This window comes from Carcharhinus amblyrhynchos, unplaced genomic scaffold (assembly GCF_965287045.1).
Source record: "Carcharhinus amblyrhynchos unplaced genomic scaffold, sCarAmb.v2.hapA scaffold_45, whole genome shotgun sequence".
Taxonomy (NCBI): Eukaryota; Metazoa; Chordata; class Chondrichthyes; order Carcharhiniformes; family Carcharhinidae; genus Carcharhinus; species Carcharhinus amblyrhynchos.
In genome coordinates, this window is record NW_027649786.1 from 785,627 (window position 1) to 805,000 (window position 19,374).

Here is a 19,374-nt window from a genome sequence, read left to right on the forward strand (position 1 = left end):
CAGGATCCCGCTCTGCCTCATGCAATGGGTCACACAGTGACTGAGGGAAGAGCTCCATCCCCAGAACCAGTGATCCCAGGGTTTAAAATCAAAGATGGAGAATGGGGGCCTTCACCACCCCCCCCCACTCAACCCCCCATCCCCGTCCCCCTCAAGTGACCCAGTGTTTAGAGCCTTCCCCCCCAACCCCCAGTGACCCAGTGTGTGGGGCCTTCTCCTCCCCCACCCAGTGACCCAGTGTGTGGGGCCTTCCCCTCCCCCACCCAGTGACCCAGTGTGTGGGGTCTTTTTAATCGATTCCTCGATCAGGCCGAGCAGGTCCTGGGGGATATCAGCCCGTGTCCGGGTGGGCTCAGCCTCATCGACCTTGCCCGTCCCAGCCTCCAGTGTGTCCGACTTGGTGAGAAGTGACTGGATTATATCGAGTGGATCCTCCGGCCCTCCCTCAGGCAGGGGTCCTCACACATCCCCGGGAGGTACAGGCCGGACCGGAGGGATCCGCCTCACCCTCCCGAGGAATGGACGGCCCCCGCTGACAGTGTGTGATAATGGGAGGGGGGCAGGATCTGCGAATGACACCAACCCCTCTTCCACAGAGGGACAAACCGCCCCCCCCCCCCACCCCCACCTACAAGAAACTGTCTTTATTTGGATGAAGGGTTAAAACCCTCATCCTCCTGGATTGTTACTGTCCGGGGACAGATTTTCAGGGGTTCTGTGTTTTTACCCCCATCAGTGAGACCTGGACTGAAATAAGGATAGAGTTTCTCAGCGAATGTACCAGTGAAAGTGTAGATATGGGACTTGTTATCCGAGTTATAAAAGGACACCTTCCCTCCCTCATAATCCAGACAGACTCGAATCTTTCTCGGCTTCACACTCAGATCTAAACGTTTCAGCGTTTCTTCATAAGCCCAGTATTCATTCCCTTCTTCCAGTGCCATTGCCCAGTATCCGTTATCTGGACTGATGGTGATGCCCTCCTTCCTATTGATGGATTCCTTGGCCACACCCACATCCCAGTCAGTCTTGTTTCCCACCTCCACCTCCCAGGAATGTTTTCCTGATGTGAATCCCTCTGATCCCAGGACACAGACACAGGGATCAAATCTCTCCGGATTGTCGGGGAGCTGCTGCCGTTTCCCGGTGTATCTCACGGTGCTCAGGTCCTCAGACAGGAGAAGGGAAGGACTGGCTGTATTAGGGTCGAAGGTGACTGGAGCTGGGAACAGATGGACACGGATAAAATGTTAGTCAGACTCACTGTAACTTTCACAGCCGGTTAGTGATTGGGAAAATCAGCAATGATCCAGAATTAGAAATTCATCCCCCGGGGAAGAGTTTAAACAGCGCACAGGGGAAAGGGGAAGACACTGCCCGGGGGGAAGGTTTTACCCGGACACCACACCCTGCAGTGAGGCTGAGGAAACCCCGTTGCAGAGAGAGAGAGAGAGAAATGGAGACAGGCTGGGGGGGGCGGGGTCAGGTTGGGGGCGGAGCCACGGTGGGACTAGGGTGAGGGGCGGGGCTAGGTGGGGGCAGGGCCCGAATGGGGCGGGTCAATCTTGGGGGGGCGGAGATGGGGTCTGGGGGCGGGACCAGGCTGGGGGCGGGGTCAGGTTGATGACGGGGCCCCACTGAGGTGGCAGCGAGAGGGGAAGCGCTTTAAACCCGGGGAAAAGCAGATCATCCCGACCTGTTTCAATTGTGGGGGAAGTGGACAGTTTGTCCGAGAGTGGAGGAAACCAATGAAGGGCCAGAGTCAGGGGACTCGGAGTCAAGAGACACCCGAGACAAACACCCCGAGTTTCCAGAAATCCCACAGATGAATGAAATGGTGTCAGCACGAAAACACTCCCCAGGGTCAGGTCCATGTGGCCCAGGGAGAGGGTGTCCCGGGAAATTCAGCAGGAAGGGACTGTACCCAGCCTGAGTATCCTTGTCCACACAGTAAAAAGTCTGACAACACCAGGTTTTAGTCCAACCTATTTATTTGATAATATTCTCGCAAGCTTGCGAGAATATTATCAAATAAATAGGTTGGACTAAAACCTGGTGTTGTCAGACTTTTTACTGTGTTTACACCAGTCCAACGCCGGCATACCCACATCATATCCTTGTCCACTCAGGTATGATGAGTGTGATAGACAATGTGTAGATATTATAGTGGAGGGAGAGAAAGGTAGTAGAGACAGGAGTGTCCAACACGGGAGTAGATTCACCCTCTCCTCTGATCTACAGGAGAATCCATTATATTGGGAAGATTTACAGCTGATACAGGGGCTGGAGCGATATCCAAACCCTTAGGTTTTAGGGTGGGACCCCCTCCAGACAAAGTGGACATGGGTTTTAGTGAGATGGCGGTCATCGGGGGGCCGGATCGGCGATCAGAGGCCGGGTCCGGTCATCGGGAGGCCAACAGATACCGGGTCTGACCATCAGGCGTCCGGGGGAGGTAAGGGGGGGATGCGCTTGTCAACCAATCTCCCGGCAGACTGAGAAATCAGTGCATGTGCACTCGCCCCACCAACGGAAATCCCTTGACTCTGTGATACACTCAGTGCCGCAAATTCATTCAACTAAACTCGCCCAAAAAACAGATGGGAAAATCTCCCGTATTCCCGCCTGTTGGGAGCTTAGTTTTTTGGGGGAAAATCATCCCGCCCCCGTGTCCCAGCTGCAAAACCAACAGACTTTCCTTAAGATCGTGGAGAAAGAGCTGGAAAAGGCAGTAGCCTCTCTAGTGGAACAGGGAGTATTGGGACTGAGATGACAAATGTGAAAAGGCTTTCATTAAACTGAAAATGGACTTGCAGACTGGCCCAGCTCTGGGAGCTGTGGACCCCGACAAGGACTTTTATCTGGAAGCTGCAGCCACTGACATCAGTTTCAGTGAAGTCCTTCTGCAGGAAACAAACAGTCACTTGTGACCGGGAACTGATGTGAGCAGAGTCCCAGCAGACCTGGAAAAGGGATTTTCCACCTGTGAGGGACATCTGTTAGTGAGCTGTTAGTGAAACATTTTACTGTTTTCACCCACACCCAGTCTCTTACATTACTGACCCACCACAATCCAACACAAATTAGACAGAAGAATCAAAGAAGGAACAGGATCTAGTGTCAGAATAACCAGCTGGACTTTATTACTAAGTGGGAAAAACATTAAGGTAAACAGAATGGATGACCCTAAACTCACAGCTCATCTCAACTATCCGGGAGAAGCCCATACTTGTACCGTACAGGGTGTTTGGGAAACTGGGGGAGGATTCAGGGCAGGAATCCACCCTGAGGGATGAGATATTTATGTTGATGGCTCTAGTTTTGTGGAAGAAGGAAAAAAGAAAAACAGAATGCTGGATTAATGACCCACAAAGGGAGGTTGAATGGACAATATCCCTTCCCAATACTGAGTGTTCAGCAGATGGAGCTGGTCACTGTGACTCTCTGACCGGACAATTCTGTATTTTAACAGAAAACTGACTGAAGTAAAATCTAATCTGTTACAAATACAGTGATATATTTATTTTAAAGCGACCAGTCCCTTCTACTAATAATAGACAGCTGTTTAATAGCTGGTGTCAGGAAGCTCACACCCACCTGTATTAATCACCGTCAGCATCTTTTTCCACACTCTGTACTGCAGTGAGCAAATGTACTTCCCCACATTTATTAAAGGGTAAACCTCCTGTGGCTCTGGGAGAGTTCGCTTCACTCTGAAACAGGAGATAAAGGTCAGTGTTGGATCATTCCAGGCTGGGGGAGAAATATGTTAGAAATAAAAATCACATCAAGGGTGTAAATTTTACCTTCTCTGTATGTCCGGAAATTTCTGTGGAACAAGAACAATTATTACTGTTTGTGTTTGGAGAACATTTTATCATAAAAAGAGACTGAATTCCACAGAAAGGTACATTTAAACTATAGAAATTTATGGAACTGCCTCTTCCTGTCCTCCACAACATTACAAATGACTCCAGCTTCCTGCACAACACAACTCACAGAATTACAATCCAATTGTAAAATCCTGATCAAAGTCCGATTGTTGGATTTAATTTATTGTTTAACGAGATTCACATTAATATTTTCTTTGGGAAATGTTTTGACCAGTCCTCTGTCCCTTTCACCATCAAGTCTGATTACCCAAAAATGCTGGGTATATGGTTCAGAGTGGCTGGGGTGGGCGCCAATATTTGGAAAGACTGCATTGCCAAGGTAAAGCAGAAATTGCGCATGTGGGAGCAATGATCCCTCTCCATTGCAGGCAAAAACCAGGTCACCAGGTGTGAGATACTGTTCGGGTTGCTGTATGTGGTGCAAGTCGGGCCCTTACCCCGATCCTCCCCCATAACAGTCACCCGAGCCATCTTCAGATTAATCTGGAGATCCAAGATGGATTGTGTCTGAATAGATACCATTCACAAATCTCTGGATAAGGGAGGAAAATATGTACTTTCATCCTGATGGCCATCTTTATACATGGCTGATTCAAGCTGTATATAGTTCCTCAGGACACAAATACAAAGTACCGCCAAGTACTGAGGTTCTACCTATCCCCGATGTTGCAAAGGATGGATCTGGTCACATTTCCACAGAATGCTCCAAGTAGTTGAATTATGCTGTATCACCTGTCCCTCATAGAAAAATGTGTCCAGAGAAAGCACTTTTTTTAATCCATAAGTCCATCAAGCAGCAGTCTACACTGAATGTCCTCGAGGCCCTGAGGGAAACGGAAATGATGGATCCTGTCAGATGGTTCCCTGAGCAGACTGTCGGAGTTATTTGTGGGCGAAGAGACAGTCACAAGCTCCTTGTGGAATGTGCCTTTGCATGACAGTCTGGAGAGAGATGTAGTGGCATTTGTCGAGGTTCATCCCAAGTAGCTCCATGACACGGGACTCTGTGCTCTACGAGCTGTTCACAAGGACAGCCACCGCAGTGGCACAATGGAGAAAGGCCATTGTGTAAGACCATTCAGCCAATGACACAAGGGGTTAGTAACTATCAAACCCCTCAGACTATGTGCTTAATTCTAACTCTATAGAAATGTATTGAAACACTGCAGAATGCAACACGACCAATGTCTATTGTTTGAAATGAATTGCACTCTCTTTAATGAAAAGATATATTTTTTGTTTATGTGTCCAATCCAATCAAAGTCCAATTCAGAGTGTCAGCAAGTGAGATATTCCCGATCCAAGCTGACAAGACAGGCTTCTCACTACCTGTCTTGGGTTTGATTGTCATAATGTAGAGGTGCCGGTGTTGGACTTCCACACACCTGATGAAGGAACACCGTTTCCGAAAGCTTGTGGGATTAACATCAAATAAACTGGTTGGACTCTCACCTGGTGTTGTGAGACTTCTTATTGGGTTTGATCTACATGATCCAATCTGATTGGAGCAGGCATTGCACCTCCTCCAAGGCTCAATCTCATTTGCATCTTAACCAAAAGGCCGAGATACTGCTTTAAAAAATTGCTTCAAATGAAGCCTTAATGTAACCTTGTGACCTTAAACAAGTTCAGCACATCAAGACTACACTTGATTTTAGCCAAAAGATTGAGGATTGAAACATTTGTAATGTTCTCATGAACTGAAGCACATCAGATCATCAGGAATTCTGGACAATATGTAAACATCACTGCACTTTACTGTGATAATAATTTGAAATTTTGTAAGACGTCTTTCAGATACTGTACGAATAAAGTATATTTTTGCAGATACAAAAGTACTGCTTGAGTGGATCCTGAATTGTAGTTCACGTGTCTCAGACCATTAGGGTCCTGGACCAGAACCCCAAGGTATATTATGAAGCCAGACCAGACACCAACAAATTTTCCATTTTTGCATAACTGTGAGGAAAGGATACTTCACTCTAGGAGTCATTCCACTGACAAATTAGGGAATCTTTGTCAAAACAAGTTCTATTCACAACACGGTATAAGCGTGACTCTCATAAAACGGAACAGCTTAACCAACTCTTAATAGATGAACAATCTTTAAACATGAAAAGAAACAACTCTACTTTCCAGTATATCACAATTTCAGCTCCAAATAAGCAACATTATTCTCACAGTCTTAAAAACCACTTTAAATACAGTTAGCAATTGCAAATATATTTGCTGGAATGAGTGTAGACAGCCTTGGAGTTTTCAAAGAGAGCTTTCAGAAACCTGCAAAGCTCCCCTAACTTCAACCTGAACTGCCAAACTTCAACTCCTTTCTGCAAAAGTCTTTTCTACTTCTACAGACCCAGGACTACACATAAACCACAATGTCACACAACCCTGTCAATCATTCTAATCTGAAATCCCAGGAGAACTTAAGTAAACAAACTTAACTCTACTTAACCTAATCACTTGTCAGGTTGAAGACTAATTATTCTGCTCTCCCAGGACCTGAACTGTATTCCCTCCAGTCAGACTAATCACCTTTAGAAAAAAAGCTGAACTTAAAAACATTCCCCAAAACATGAAAAACTGCTATGGATGGGATTTTGCAGCTTCACTCATCCCGAAACCATAAAGTCACGCCCAAAGTCAATGGACCTTCCCACTGTCCGCTCCCTCACCCGTGCCAATTCCTATGGCGGGCGAGGAGGCGGACACGTACATCACACAGGCCAACTCAGGGGAGAATGGTCTGACCATTCTGAGGGTTTCTCACTCAAATGAAGCTAATTTTCTGCATTGTTTAATTTGATGAAACTATCCTTCGGTAATATTACACTAAACAAGCTCCAGATTTAGTCATTTCCATGTTAAAGACAGTTATTAGTGATCTTGGGTGTGAGACAGAGAAATCCAAATGTCACAGGTGATTGGGGTAATTTTGGTCAGTGAGTTTTATATTCTAGATTTTGACGACAAAACCTCCTCATTCTTCAAGACAGTGAAGCAAAGAAAAATAAAGAAACAGTTACCGTTAAAAACTTGATGTTGTCCTGTTCACTCAGCTCTTGTTCAATATCCTGAACAGTGATTGAAAGCGATGAGATTTCCTCCGTTATCTTCTCAATCCTCTCCTTCATCTCCTGACTCTTTTTCTCTTTCTCCAGTTTCAGATCTTCCAACACAATCCTCTCTTCCTCACGGAGAAACTGGTGAAGTTTTTCAAATTCAGCTTTAATCTGTTTCTCTGTCTTTACACTTTGGTCCTTTAGAAAATATCAGTGAGATTGAAAAATCAAATGAGGATGTTCAAAAGGTTGTTCAGCCTGAGCAGTTCTGTTCTTGTTGGAATGTTAGAGAGAAAAACATTCCCAATCCTGTTAATTCCCAATCCTGATTATTTATTTCTTCCCCATGTCTGCATGGGTTTTCTCCAGATGATCCGGTTTCCTCCCACAGTCCAAAAGATAGAATCATAGTGTCATAGAGCTTTACAGCATGGAAACAGGCCCTTCAACATAACTTGTCCATGCTGCCCAGTTTTTACTATGAAGCTAGTCTCAATTGCCCACATTTCGTCTATATCCCTCTTTCCCAGTCATACCCACATAACTGTCTAAATGCTTTTTAAAAGGCAAAATTGTACCCACCTCTACTACTACCTCTGGCAGCTCGTTCCAGACACTCGCCACCCTCTGCAAGAAAAAGTGATCTCTCTGGACCCTGATTGTTCTCTCTCCTCTCACCTTAAACCTATGGCCTCTAGTTTTAGCCTCCCAGACCTTTGGAAAAAGATGTTGACTGTCTACCTTATTTACGCCCTCGTTATTTATAAACCTCTTTAAGATCACCCCTAAGCCTCCTACGCTCCAAGAAAAAAGTCCCAGTGTATCCAACCTCTCCTTATAACTCAAACCATCAAGTCCCAGTAGCATCCTAGTAAATCTTTTCCGCCCTATTTCTAATTTAATAATATCCCTTCTATAATAGGGTGACCAGAACTGTACGCAGTATTCCAAGTGTGGCCTTACAATGTCTTGTACAAGTGCAACAAGACGTCCAACTCCTGTAATTCAATTTTCTGACTAATGAAACCAAGCATGCCGAATGTTTTCTTCACCAGATGTGCTGGCTAGGTGCATTGACCATGCTAAGTTCTCCCTCAGTGTACCCGAACAGATGCTGGAGTGTGACAACTAGGGGATTTTCACAGTAACTTCATTGTGGTGTTAACGTAACCCTACTTGTGACACTAATAAGTAAACTTTAAAAACTTTAAACTTTATTGAAATGTATATGAGTTATTATATGTAGAAAAAACTATTCTCTAATACAGCGAGACCAAGATTACCAGATGATATTGATTCAGAAGATGGAGCTTATTTTATATTAATAAAATGAATGCAGTGAAATAATTGATTATAGATTAGTTGCATTGGACAATAGATTACCAGATGATAATTTATTCAGGAGAGGAATCTCTAACTGAGGATCTATTTGCTGACTTCTCTGTTTGGTTTATTGGTGACTATCTTGGAATTTAAACTTCAAATAAAACATTTTCCCTGTATCTACACCATCAAACCCTTTCATAATTTCAAAGAACTCAATCGGGTCACCTCACAGCTTCTATTTTCCAGCTGGTTTGATCTTTCCAGAAAGGTATAATCTCTGAGTTCTGGGATCAGCATATACATATATCTTTTGCACCTTTTCCATTTTACAATATGGAGATCAGAATTCTGCACAGAATAATTCTGGACATCAATAATTCTGTACAAAATGTAGAACAAAAGATGAGAATTACCTGAATGTGGGTTAATGTTTCCTCAAAGTCACTCTTTATATCATCACATTCGTCCTGCTTCTCTTGGATCAGATCCAGTTCGGTTCGCAGTTCCTCCTGAATAAAGAATGATTAGTTTGTACATTTTCAGAATTAAATACCCAAAATTGAATACCATAATGTTCAAATTAAAAATCTGAATGTTTTTATTATGAGGCTCTTTTTGCTTCACGTTCAGCAGTTTTTACTGAAAAAGAGACATGCTGTCAAAACTTTTCACCTTGCACTCATGGGACAACTCACAAGAAATTACCAACAGTCAGGGAACAACAATTTAAACTGCATGAGAAGAAAGTACTGAATGGTCGGCAACTCAATTCTGATTGCTGGAGTCATTGCCATGGAGAATGCAGTATGTAACAGGTAACTTCCTGGATTGAATCCACAGTTCACCAATATTTCGAAACAATCCTGATTGTGTTCAGAATTACATTGCCCAATTTAGGATTATCAGTCAGGCTCACAATATGGCTCACTGACATATACTGGAAGCCACAAATATTCACACACAGTCCCTGTCCTTAACCGACACAAGGAGCATATCCACACATTCCACCTTTTACATTCAAACAAAAGTTTGAGGAACAAACATTCCCCAGTTCACTCTCCCAGGGCAATACCTTGGCCAATAGAGAAAAACCTGTCAAGTTTGAATTTTAAACAGAAGTTCAGTCACACCATTGCTCCCTCCAGAATATTCCAACTCACCTCCTGACTGCTGTCCCACATTCTACCCTCCTGAGACCATCCAAACCTCTGCTGCCCCTCTCCTTCCTCAAACCAAGTTCCAATCACCCACTACCTGACGCTTGCTGACCTACACTGGCTCCTGGTTAAACAACTCCTGGATTTTATCTGTTCTTATCTTTAAGAAATCACCACATAATAACTCTATAAAGTCCGAAGTAACTTATAGATATGCTACTGAGCGTCGGTGGTGGAGGGAGTGGATGTGATGCCAATCAAGCCTGCTGCTTTGTCCTGGATGGTGTCGAGCTTCTTGAGTGTTGTTAGAGATGCACCCATCCAAACAATCCATCACGCTCCTGACTTGTGCCTTGTAGATGGTGGATAGATTTTGAGAAGCAGGGAGTGAGTTTCTGGTCAACAGTAACCCCAAGGATATTGATAATGGGGATTCCTGAGGGACTCGTGCAGGAATGTCCCGATGCTGAGATGACTGACCCTCCACAACCACAACCATCTTCCTATCTGCCAGATATGACTCCAACCAGTGGAGAGTTTGCATCCAATACTCATTGATTCCAATTGTCCGAGGGCTCCATGATGCCACATTCGGTCGAATGCAGCCTTCATCTCAAGGACTGTCATTCTCACCTCACATTTGGAATTAAGCTAGTGACCCTGCCGAAACCCAAAATGGGTGTCACTGAGCAGGTTATTGCTGAGCAGGTGCTGCTTGATAACACTGTCGATGACCCCTTCCCTCACTTTACTGATGATCGAGAGTAGGCTGATTGGGCGGTAATTGGTCGGGTTGGATTTGTCCTGCTTTTTGTGTACAGGACACACCTGGGCAATTTTCCACATTGTTGGGTACATGCCAGTTTTGTAAGTGTACTGGAAAAGCTTGGCTAGGGGAGCGGCAAGTTCTGGAGCACCAGCCTCCAGTACTGTTGCCGGAATCTTATCAGCGTCCACTGCCTTTGCAGTATCCAGTGCCTCCAACCATTTCTTGATATCACATGGAGTGAACTGAATTGGCTGGAGACTGGCATCTGTGATGCTGGGGACCACTGGAGGAAGCTAAGATGGATCATCCACTCAGCACTTCTGGCTGACGATTGCTGCGAATGCTCCAGCCTTATCTTTTGCACTGACGTGCTGGGCTCCTCCATCACTCAGTTTGGGGCTATTTGCGGATCCTCCTCCTCAAGTGAGTTGTTTAATTGTCCACCACCATTCATGACTGGATGTGACAGGACTGCAGAACTCAGATCTGATCCGTTGAGGAGACTGCCACCTAAACATGGAGATCAGCATCCCCTGATTCTCCCTTTCATTTGTCCGATTGGACCAGTAAATTCTCCCCTCTTGTTCAGGACAGGAGGTCTTTTGGTGTAGTGGTAGCGCCCCAACTCAGACCAGAAGCTCTGGGTTCAAATTCCAACACCAGGACTTGTTGGCCACAGAAGCAGTTTTCAACGTGGTTCAACAGGCTGATAATCAGCTCAAAAATCTTCCACTATTCCCTAACGGGTAAAAAAAAACCATCATGGGTATAAAGATACAGTAAACAGACAAACTTGTTTTGGGTCGTATGCCTTTTCTGCCTGTTTAGATTGTACATCGTATCTAAACTTCTTAATACACTTACACTATCCTAAATACACTCATGAGTTCTTGGTCATCTATCTGGGGCAATCTGAGCCTCCAGCAGCTTAAATCTTCCATGTCCTTTGTTTAAAATCTGTCCATGTCTTTGCTCCTCTCTATTTCTATAATCTCCTTCAGCCCCACAATGTTCTGAGAAATCTGCTCTCATCGAATTCTGACCTCTTGATTATCCCTGATTTTAATTCCTCCCCTATTGGTAAGTTTGCTTCTAACTGCTGAGGTCCTGAGCTCTGGAATTTTTTCCCTAAATTTTTCCGATTCTCCACCTCTCAACCTTGAAAACATTCCCAAAAACCCCACCTCTGTGATTTGCTTCCTGCTTCCAAGTTTTGCTCCATCTGTCCCAATTTGCCTGATGTGGCTCATTGAACTTTATAACATTCCTGTGAAGGGCCTCAGGATGGTTTATTACATTAAAGGTGCTAGACAAATATTTTGTTGTTGGTCAGAAGTCAAACTCCATTTAAAGCAAATCTTTCACTCTCTGATGTACAAAAGTTTAGGTTTAATAATTATTTAGAATTAGTTGGTAGCTTCGTTAATGATTAAATAAGTGAGAGGTGGGTATCTGCCATAACACTTGCAGGTGGGACCTATTTCTTATACGGTGCAAACTGATGGCCCTCAAGGTTTGGAAATCCCTGAACCTATGATCACAAATGAGCTGAATTCAGAAACAATTTTATCAGCTATTGTACCTGAGCCAAGTGGTGAACAGACTATCGAGAGCATGAAAGCAAAGACTTCCAAATGACAGTTTTCCCTAAGCAGAACTGACATCCATGTAAAAGACTCTTGAACTGATTGTATCGATATAAAACTGTATATAATGATACTTGGTAAAATAATTATTGTTCATAGTGAGTCAGCGTTAAAGTTAATGTCAGTAGTCATGCTATTGGAGTAAAAGGGGAGGGATGTTATGTATTTTAAACCAATATTTTGGTGTAAAGTGTGTCACATGAATACGTGGTGATATTATCAGAGGCATTTGGAAGATTTTCCCCTGCTTCTATCTGGGGTTGTAAGCAAGCAACACCTCTGCAATAAAGCTCCACTAACTGGTTATGTACCCACCATGTGGCAACCTTTTCATTACTCTGTCTTTGCTGTTGAAGTGATCTGATCACTTTAGTATTATAAATAATCATCTTTGGTTCTGTTAAGTTCTGTACTCAGTTTTTATAACGATGTAGTTCTCTTGGCTTTTATTTCGATGAACATAGAATGTACTCTGCTGTTTTTATATGTGTGTCCTGTAACCAACTTTAACACATCAATAATCTTTCTGTGCTGATTCTATATAAAATACATATATACTTCCTGTAATTTCTGGAAGTTTGTAATTTTTGTAAGGCTATGCACCACTCAGTTCTCTCGTTATTTTTAATTATTTCATATCAAACACTGGCAGATACGGCAAAAACAGGTAATTACAAATTTATTCTTTCAAAGCACACTGATAAACATCTGTCTTAATGAGAGCTCTACTGAACAAACAATATTGATATCTTTACACCAATTAGGCACCTGGGAAAAAGAGCCCAAACATTGAGTATTACTGACATAATTCACGCTTGTATCTCAATTCCTTCTCTTTCTCTACACCTTAACCATGACTGTAACACTACATTTTGCACTCTCTTCTTTCCTTCTCTATGAACAGTATGCTTTGTCTGTGCAACGCGCAAGAAACAATACTTTTCACTGTATGCTAATACACGTGACAATAATAAATCAAATCAAAAAACCAAATACATGGCTGCCGAAACATTCTAAAGACATCTGTAATCTCAGTGGAAAATCATAAAATTGAATAAAATGACAGAAAAAGATATAAAGGGAGGAATGATCCCACAAACAATTGACACATTAGAGGGCCAATCAGAATTCAACAGGAAATGATCAATAGATGTTGACAAACCAATCAGAAACTGATCCTGCACCATCTAAACCAATCAGGGACTGATGGTGTGCTGCTCAAGCCAATCAGAATTCAAAAACATGATTAATCAGGCAGATGGGCTGTGGTTTGAAAGAATGAAAAGCTTTGAACTGCCAGGCAGGTGCTGAATTTGAAACCAAAGAGACTGCTCACCAACTGAGAGCAAGAGAGCTCAGAACTGAAAGAGACAGACAGAGAGAGAAGGGCAGGAGAACTCAGAATGGACAAGGACAGACAGACAGAGAGAGAAGAGCAGGAGAGCTCAGAACAGACAGAGACAGACAGAGAGAGAAGAGCAGGAGAACTCAGAACTGAAAGGGACAGACAGAGAGAGAGAGAGAGCACGATTGGACCACATGTTACATTGTGCATGAGACTGGATCAGGAAATAAGAACCACTTTGAGTCAGGAAAGTCACTGTCCAGTTTGTTAAATATTACGTTTGTTGCTTAATAAATGTTTTCTGAGTTACATCACTAGATTGCCTGCTTCCACCACTTCCACAAGCAGTGCGTTCCAGGCTTTCTCCACCATCTGCATGAAAAACTTTCCCCGTATGTCTCTCTTCAACTTTTCTCCTCTCACCTTGAACCTGTGCCCTCTTGTAGTTTACCTTTTCACTCTAGGAAAAGGCCTCTGACTATCCACTCTATCTATGCCTCCTAAATTTTTGAACAGTAAAGGAATTAAGGGTTATGGTGACCTGGCGGGTAAGTGGAGCTGAGTCCACGAAAAGATTAGCCATGATCTTATTGAATGGCAGAGCAGGCTCGAGGGGCCAGATGGCCTACTCCTGCTCCTAGTTCTTATGTCTCCTATTACCTAAATTGTTAGTCTCAAAAGAACAAATTACTATTGAATGAGGGCAGATTCAGATTTGGAAGTTAAACACACCCTAAAATCTCTGCCTGGTTTCTGAAGCAGCAATACAAATGGCAGTTCATTGAAAGACTGAGTAATTAAATGATAAAAATTGAGAGACAATAAAACCCAAATCTATGTTCCCTGTTCAGGATTCCAAAGAACAAAACAGCACAGGAACAGGCCCATCAGCCCATCCAGCCTGCACCGATTCCTAATCCTTACTTAGACCTCCTACTTATTGCCCATTTGTGGTTTCTATCCCTCTGTTCGCTTCCTGTTCATGTGTCTATCAAGATGTACCTTGATCTTTGCTAATGTGCCTGATTCCACCATCTCCACTGGCAGTGAGTTCCAGGCCCCCTCCACCTTCTGTGTGAAAAGCTTTCCCCGTACGTCTCCCTTCAACTTTCCACTTCTGAACTTGAACCTGTGCCCTCTTGTAATTTACCTTTCCACCCTTGGAAAAAGCCTCTGACTACTCATTTTATCTGTGCCTCCTAATAGATCTCTATGAGGTCACCCTCAGCCCCCGTCTTTACAGTGAAGACAATCCAAGTTAATCCAACCTCTCCTTGTACCTAAAACGCCCCAGAACAGGGAACGTCCTGGTAAATCATCTTTGCACGCTCTCCAAAACATCCTTGACCTTCCAGTAGTGTAGCAATAAGAACTGAACGCAGTTCTTCAGATGTGGCCTAACTAATGTTTTCTAACAGACCACAATCAGTAAGGATAGGTAACAACACCTCCTTCACAATCATTCTCAATACCAGTGCCCCACAAGGCTATGTTCTCAACTCCCTACTATACTCCTTGTGTGGCCAAATTCCCCTCCACTCAAGTTTCAAGTTTGCAGATGTCACCGTCATAGTGGATCGGATCTCAAACAATGATGAGACAGAGTACAGGAATGAGACAGAGAATCTGGTGAACTGGTGCAATGACAATAATCTCTCCTTCAATGTCAACAAAACGAAGGGGACAGGCATCGACTTCAAGGAGTATAATGGAGTATAATGGCCCCTGTCTACATCAAAGAGGACAATGTAGAAATGGTCAAAAGCTTCAAGGTTTTAGGTGTCCAGATCACCTACATGTACTGGTCCCCCCATGCTGACACTATAGTTAAGCAAACCCCAGTGCTTCTGCATTCTGCACTCTCTCATTTCCTTCTGTATGAATGGTATGCTTTGTCTGTATAGCGTGCAAGAAACAATACTTTTCACTGTATACGAATACATTGACAATAATAAATCAAATCAAATCATTTACTACCTAATTTGCATCTGAATTTGATCCTCCAAAATGCACCATCTCACATTTGTCCGGATTAAACTCCATCTGCCACTTCTCTGCCAAAGTCTGCAATATATCTATATCTTGCTGTATCCTTTGACAATCCCTATCATTATCTGCAACTCCGCCATTTTTTGTGTCATCCATAAACTTACTATCGGACCACTTACACTTTCCTCCTGATCATTTATATATATTACAAACAACAAAGGTCCGAGTATTGATCCCTGTGGAACACCTCTAATTACTGATGTCCATTCCAAAAAGCACCCTTCCACCACTACTCTCTGTCATCTATGACCAAGCCAGTTCTGTATCCATCTAGCCAGCACACCCCAGATCCAATGAGACATTACCTTTTGTAGCAGCCTGTTAAATGTCCTACAACATTTTATAGAAAATAGAAAATATCCAGAGCCTTTCCCCTCATCAATCATTCTTGTCAACTCCTCAAAAACCTCAATCAAGTTGGTGAGACATGACCTTCCCTGCACAAAACCATGCTGCCATCAAATCCATTCATTTCCAAATGTGAATAAATCCTGTCTCTCAGTATCTTCTCCAGCAGCTTCCCCACCACTGACACTGGCCTGTAATTACAGGGATTGTCTCTGTTTCTGTTCTCAGAGGAATAACATTGGCCATTCTCCAGTTCTTTCGGGTGTGGAGAGTCTGCAGAAGGATCTAGATAGGCTGGGCGAATGGGCCAGGAAATGGCAAATGGAATTTAATGTTGGCAAGTGTGAGGTGGTCCACTTTGGTAGGAAGAATGGTAGGAAGGACTATTACTTACGTGGCGAAAAACTGCAGCAGGCGACGGTGCAGAGGGACCTCGGGGTCCTTGTGCATGAGTCGCAAAAACCCAGCTTGCAGGTGCAGCAGGTGGTCAGGAAGGCGAATGGGATGCTGGCCTTCATAGCGAGGGGGATTGAATATAAAAGTAGGGAGGTCTTGCTGCAGCTGTATAGGGCATTGGTGAGGCCGCAGCTGGAGTACTGTGTGCAGTTTTGGGCGCCGCACCTGCGCAAGGATATTTTGGCCCTGGAGGGAGTGCAGAGGAGGTTTACTAGGCTGATACCGGAGTTGAGGGGGTTGAGCTATGAGGAGAGGCTGAATAAACTAGGCTTGTACTCGTTAGAGTTTAGAAGAATGAGGGGAGATCTCATTGAGACGTATAAGATGATGAATGGGATGGATAGGATAGAGGTGGAGAGACTCTTCCCGCTCAAAAAAGACAGTAGGACTAGGGGGCACAGCCTCAAGATAAAGGGGAGGCGGTTTAGAACGGAGTTGAGGAGGAACTTCTTCACTCAAAGGGTGGTGAATCTCTGGAATTCTCTGCCCGTTGAAGTGGTGGAGGGTGCCTCGCTAAATATTTTTAAGAAGCGGGTTGATGGGTTCTTGATAAGAGAGGGGATTAAGGGTTATGGGGAGAGGGCGGGAAAGTGGAACTGAGCCACAACAGATCAGCCATGATCTTATTGAATGGCGGGGCAGGCTCGAAGGGCTAGATGGCCTACTCCTGCTCCTATTTCTTATGTTCTCACCTGTGGCCAATGAAGATGCAAAGATTCTGTCACATTATCTGTTTCTGTGTTTTATTTTACACAGGATCTCCTCATCTTAAACTCTCCAGCAGCTTCTTCCACTGGCAGCATCTCATGGTTTTGATGATTTTTTGAAATCTGACAAATGACACAGATGGGCTGATTGTCAGTTTTACAGAAAACTTTCAGCTTCTCCTGGTGACGGCTGCATTCCTGCTGCGTTTTATCACCTTTATCACTTTTTACAAACAGTTCCACGATGTTGGAGAGAGTGCGGATCGGTCTCAGATCCCTGGAGGAAGTCTCTTTTCTACAGATGGGGCAGGAGGCAGTGACAGCTTTCTCCCAGTACTGGGTTATACAGGATCGACAGAAGCTGTGATCACAGTCGATTAAAACAGGATCTTTATACAGATCATGGCAAACAGCACAGGAAAGTTCATCTTCCATCTCGACAGACTGATCACCTTGTCTCTGCTCTGAGTGAAAGGGTGATCAACGTTCAGTGAAATACTTTCAGTTTCATTTCCTGATTCAAACCACACCCAGAAAGGGGTGGAGAAAATGAGCAATCTAAACAGATTACTGATAAACAAGATTTATTCACTAATTTTGATCCAGAAATCACCACCATAACTGGCCTCACTCAATTTTTGTTCCTGTATTTTTACATTATTCTAATAGAGAACAAAGACAGAAGTTAATCTGGGCAGATTTCATTTAAACTGTTCGCACAGACTTTTCATCAGAGCAGGAAAGAATGGAAATTATTGCTGTGTCAAATAGGACAATAAATTTTTTTTATTAAAGATCAAAGCTTTATAAACAAAGACAAAGCAAACTGAATTAGGCTGTGTCACTTTCTAGGTGTTGTGTCGTGGTCACTTCAGGACCTTTGAAAAGTTACAGCACAGGAGGAGGCCATTCGGCCCATCTTGTCTGTGCCAGTCTGAGGACACCCAGGTGCCCTTTCTAATCCCACCTTCCTGCACCTGACCCACAGCCCTGATGTGTCTCAGTGTCACATTGTGTTTGATAATCATCTTGTGAAGCACCTTGGCACATTTCACTCTGCTGAAGCTGCCGTCCAAATGGAAATTGTTGTTGTTTTGAGTCAAATCCTGGGCCAAGGGCTGAAGTAAGAGTCTGACACAAACCTCGGGCACTGTCTCTGATCATTCACTAACTGTTTCCACTCACTTTGACCTGAAGTCTCCCCCAGGCAGCCCCCAGGAATAAATGTCACATCTTCATCGGTCTGGTGAAGATGCTCTTTGGGAGAGTGGGTGCAGACTGGATGGGCCCAATGGCCTCCTCCTGTACGGTCAGGGTTCTCTGAGGGAAGACAACTTGTATCTGCTGTTTGAATAGAAATGAATGGGGGAGCGATGGGAAAGGGCTGCGGTGGAGTTTTGTTGCTGGATTCAGACATTTCCCTGAATGATGTGAGTGAAATGTCAGAGTGAGGGGTGAAGCTGAAGCTCTCCCCGACCAACCCTCCGCTTTTCCATTTCCCTGCTGCCCCTTTTCTGATCAGATGTGTGTGATTTTAAACGGTGTCACTCCCCCTCCTCCTTTCCCCCAGCTCTGCACTGATCGTTGCTGATCTCTCAGCTCCCAGTTCACAGACAGGCTTTCGAGCCGCGATGTTAACCTGGATTCTCTCTCTCCACAGCTGATAGCGAGTGATTTGTGTCTTTGTAGCATTTTCCACTCCCATTTCCAGGCTGGGGACTGAGTTGGATGTTTCAGTGTCTCTGTGAACTGCCTCTGGAGGGAGGGAGCAGCTTCCCTGATGCATTTGGATGCTGCCAGTTTGGTTCTGGGCTGCTGACTGCTGCTGACATTGGGGGAATTGCTGATCTCTTTTTTGCCGGGTCACTTTTTAATTCCTTGTTTAAGATCAGGAATCTAATTGTAAATGAACATTCCCAAAGTGAAGAAATACATTTCCTATTTGTGTTCGACCTTCCAAAATGTATTACCTCACATTTGTCCGGATTAAACTCCATCTGCCATTTCTCTGCTCAAGTCTCCAACTGATCTATATTTTTAAACCTTTCCTACCAATTAATCTCCTCTCTGTACTCGGAAAACAGGCCCAGATTTTTGAATTCAGTGCCTGACACACAGCAAGATCCCAAACTGGGAAATTTCACTCTCCCAACCTGGGCTATTTTGAACATTGTCCAGACTGGCAGTGTGGAATTTCCCGATAGGGACTCGGTGTGTGACAGGAACATGGAATTGGGAAGTCCAGGCTCATGTTTATTTTCCCTCTTTGTCTCTGATCCAATTCTCTTTCAGTTGTGAAGAAAGGTCGCTGAATTCCGGGGAAGTGCCGGAAGATTGGAAAACGGCTAATGTTACGCGGTTGTTTAAGAAGGGTGCCAGGCAAAAGGCAGGGAATTATAGGCCGGTTAGTTTAACGCCTGCTGTAGGTAAAATGTTAGAATCCGTCATCAAGGAGGAAATAGTGAGGCATCTTGAGGAGAATTGTTTGATAGAGCAGACGCAGCACGGTTTCGTTAAGGGGAAGTTGTGTCTGACGAATTTATTGGAATTCTATGAGGATGTGTCTAGGGCGGTGGATAGAGGAGAACCAGTGGATGTGGTGTTTCTTGATTT

At 44.1% G+C, this 19,374-nt stretch overlaps 1 protein-coding gene across 1 annotated transcript; it reads right to left on the reverse strand.

The window, feature by feature from the left end:
• Positions 1 to 644: 644 nt before the first annotated feature.
• On the reverse strand, positions 645 to 17,229 carry LOC145337283 (zinc-binding protein A33-like). The gene is made up of 6 exons (XM_080182075.1): positions 16,807 to 17,229; positions 8,698 to 8,793; positions 6,923 to 7,156; positions 3,807 to 3,829; positions 3,598 to 3,713; positions 645 to 1,222 (listed from the first exon to the last, which is right to left on the reverse strand). Exons 1-6 carry the CDS (start codon positions 17,194 to 17,196, stop codon positions 645 to 647), a joined length of 1,437 nt encoding a protein of 478 aa, XP_080038201.1. The 5' UTR covers positions 17,197 to 17,229.
• Between the last annotated feature and the right edge of the window lie 2,145 nt (positions 17,230 to 19,374).

Coding starts and splice junctions, on each gene's coding strand:
- LOC145337283 (XM_080182075.1), bottom strand. CDS start 17,196: ATGGAAGATGAACTTTCCTGTGCTGTTTGCCATGATCTGTATAAAGAT. Junction 7,157..8,697: donor AAACATTAACCCACATTCAG/GTAATTCTCATC, acceptor TATTTTCTAAAG/GACCAAAGTGTAAAGACAGA. Junction 3,714..3,806: donor TTTCCGGACATACAGAGAAG/GTAAAATTTACA, acceptor CTCCTGTTTCAG/AGTGAAGCGAACTCTCCCAG.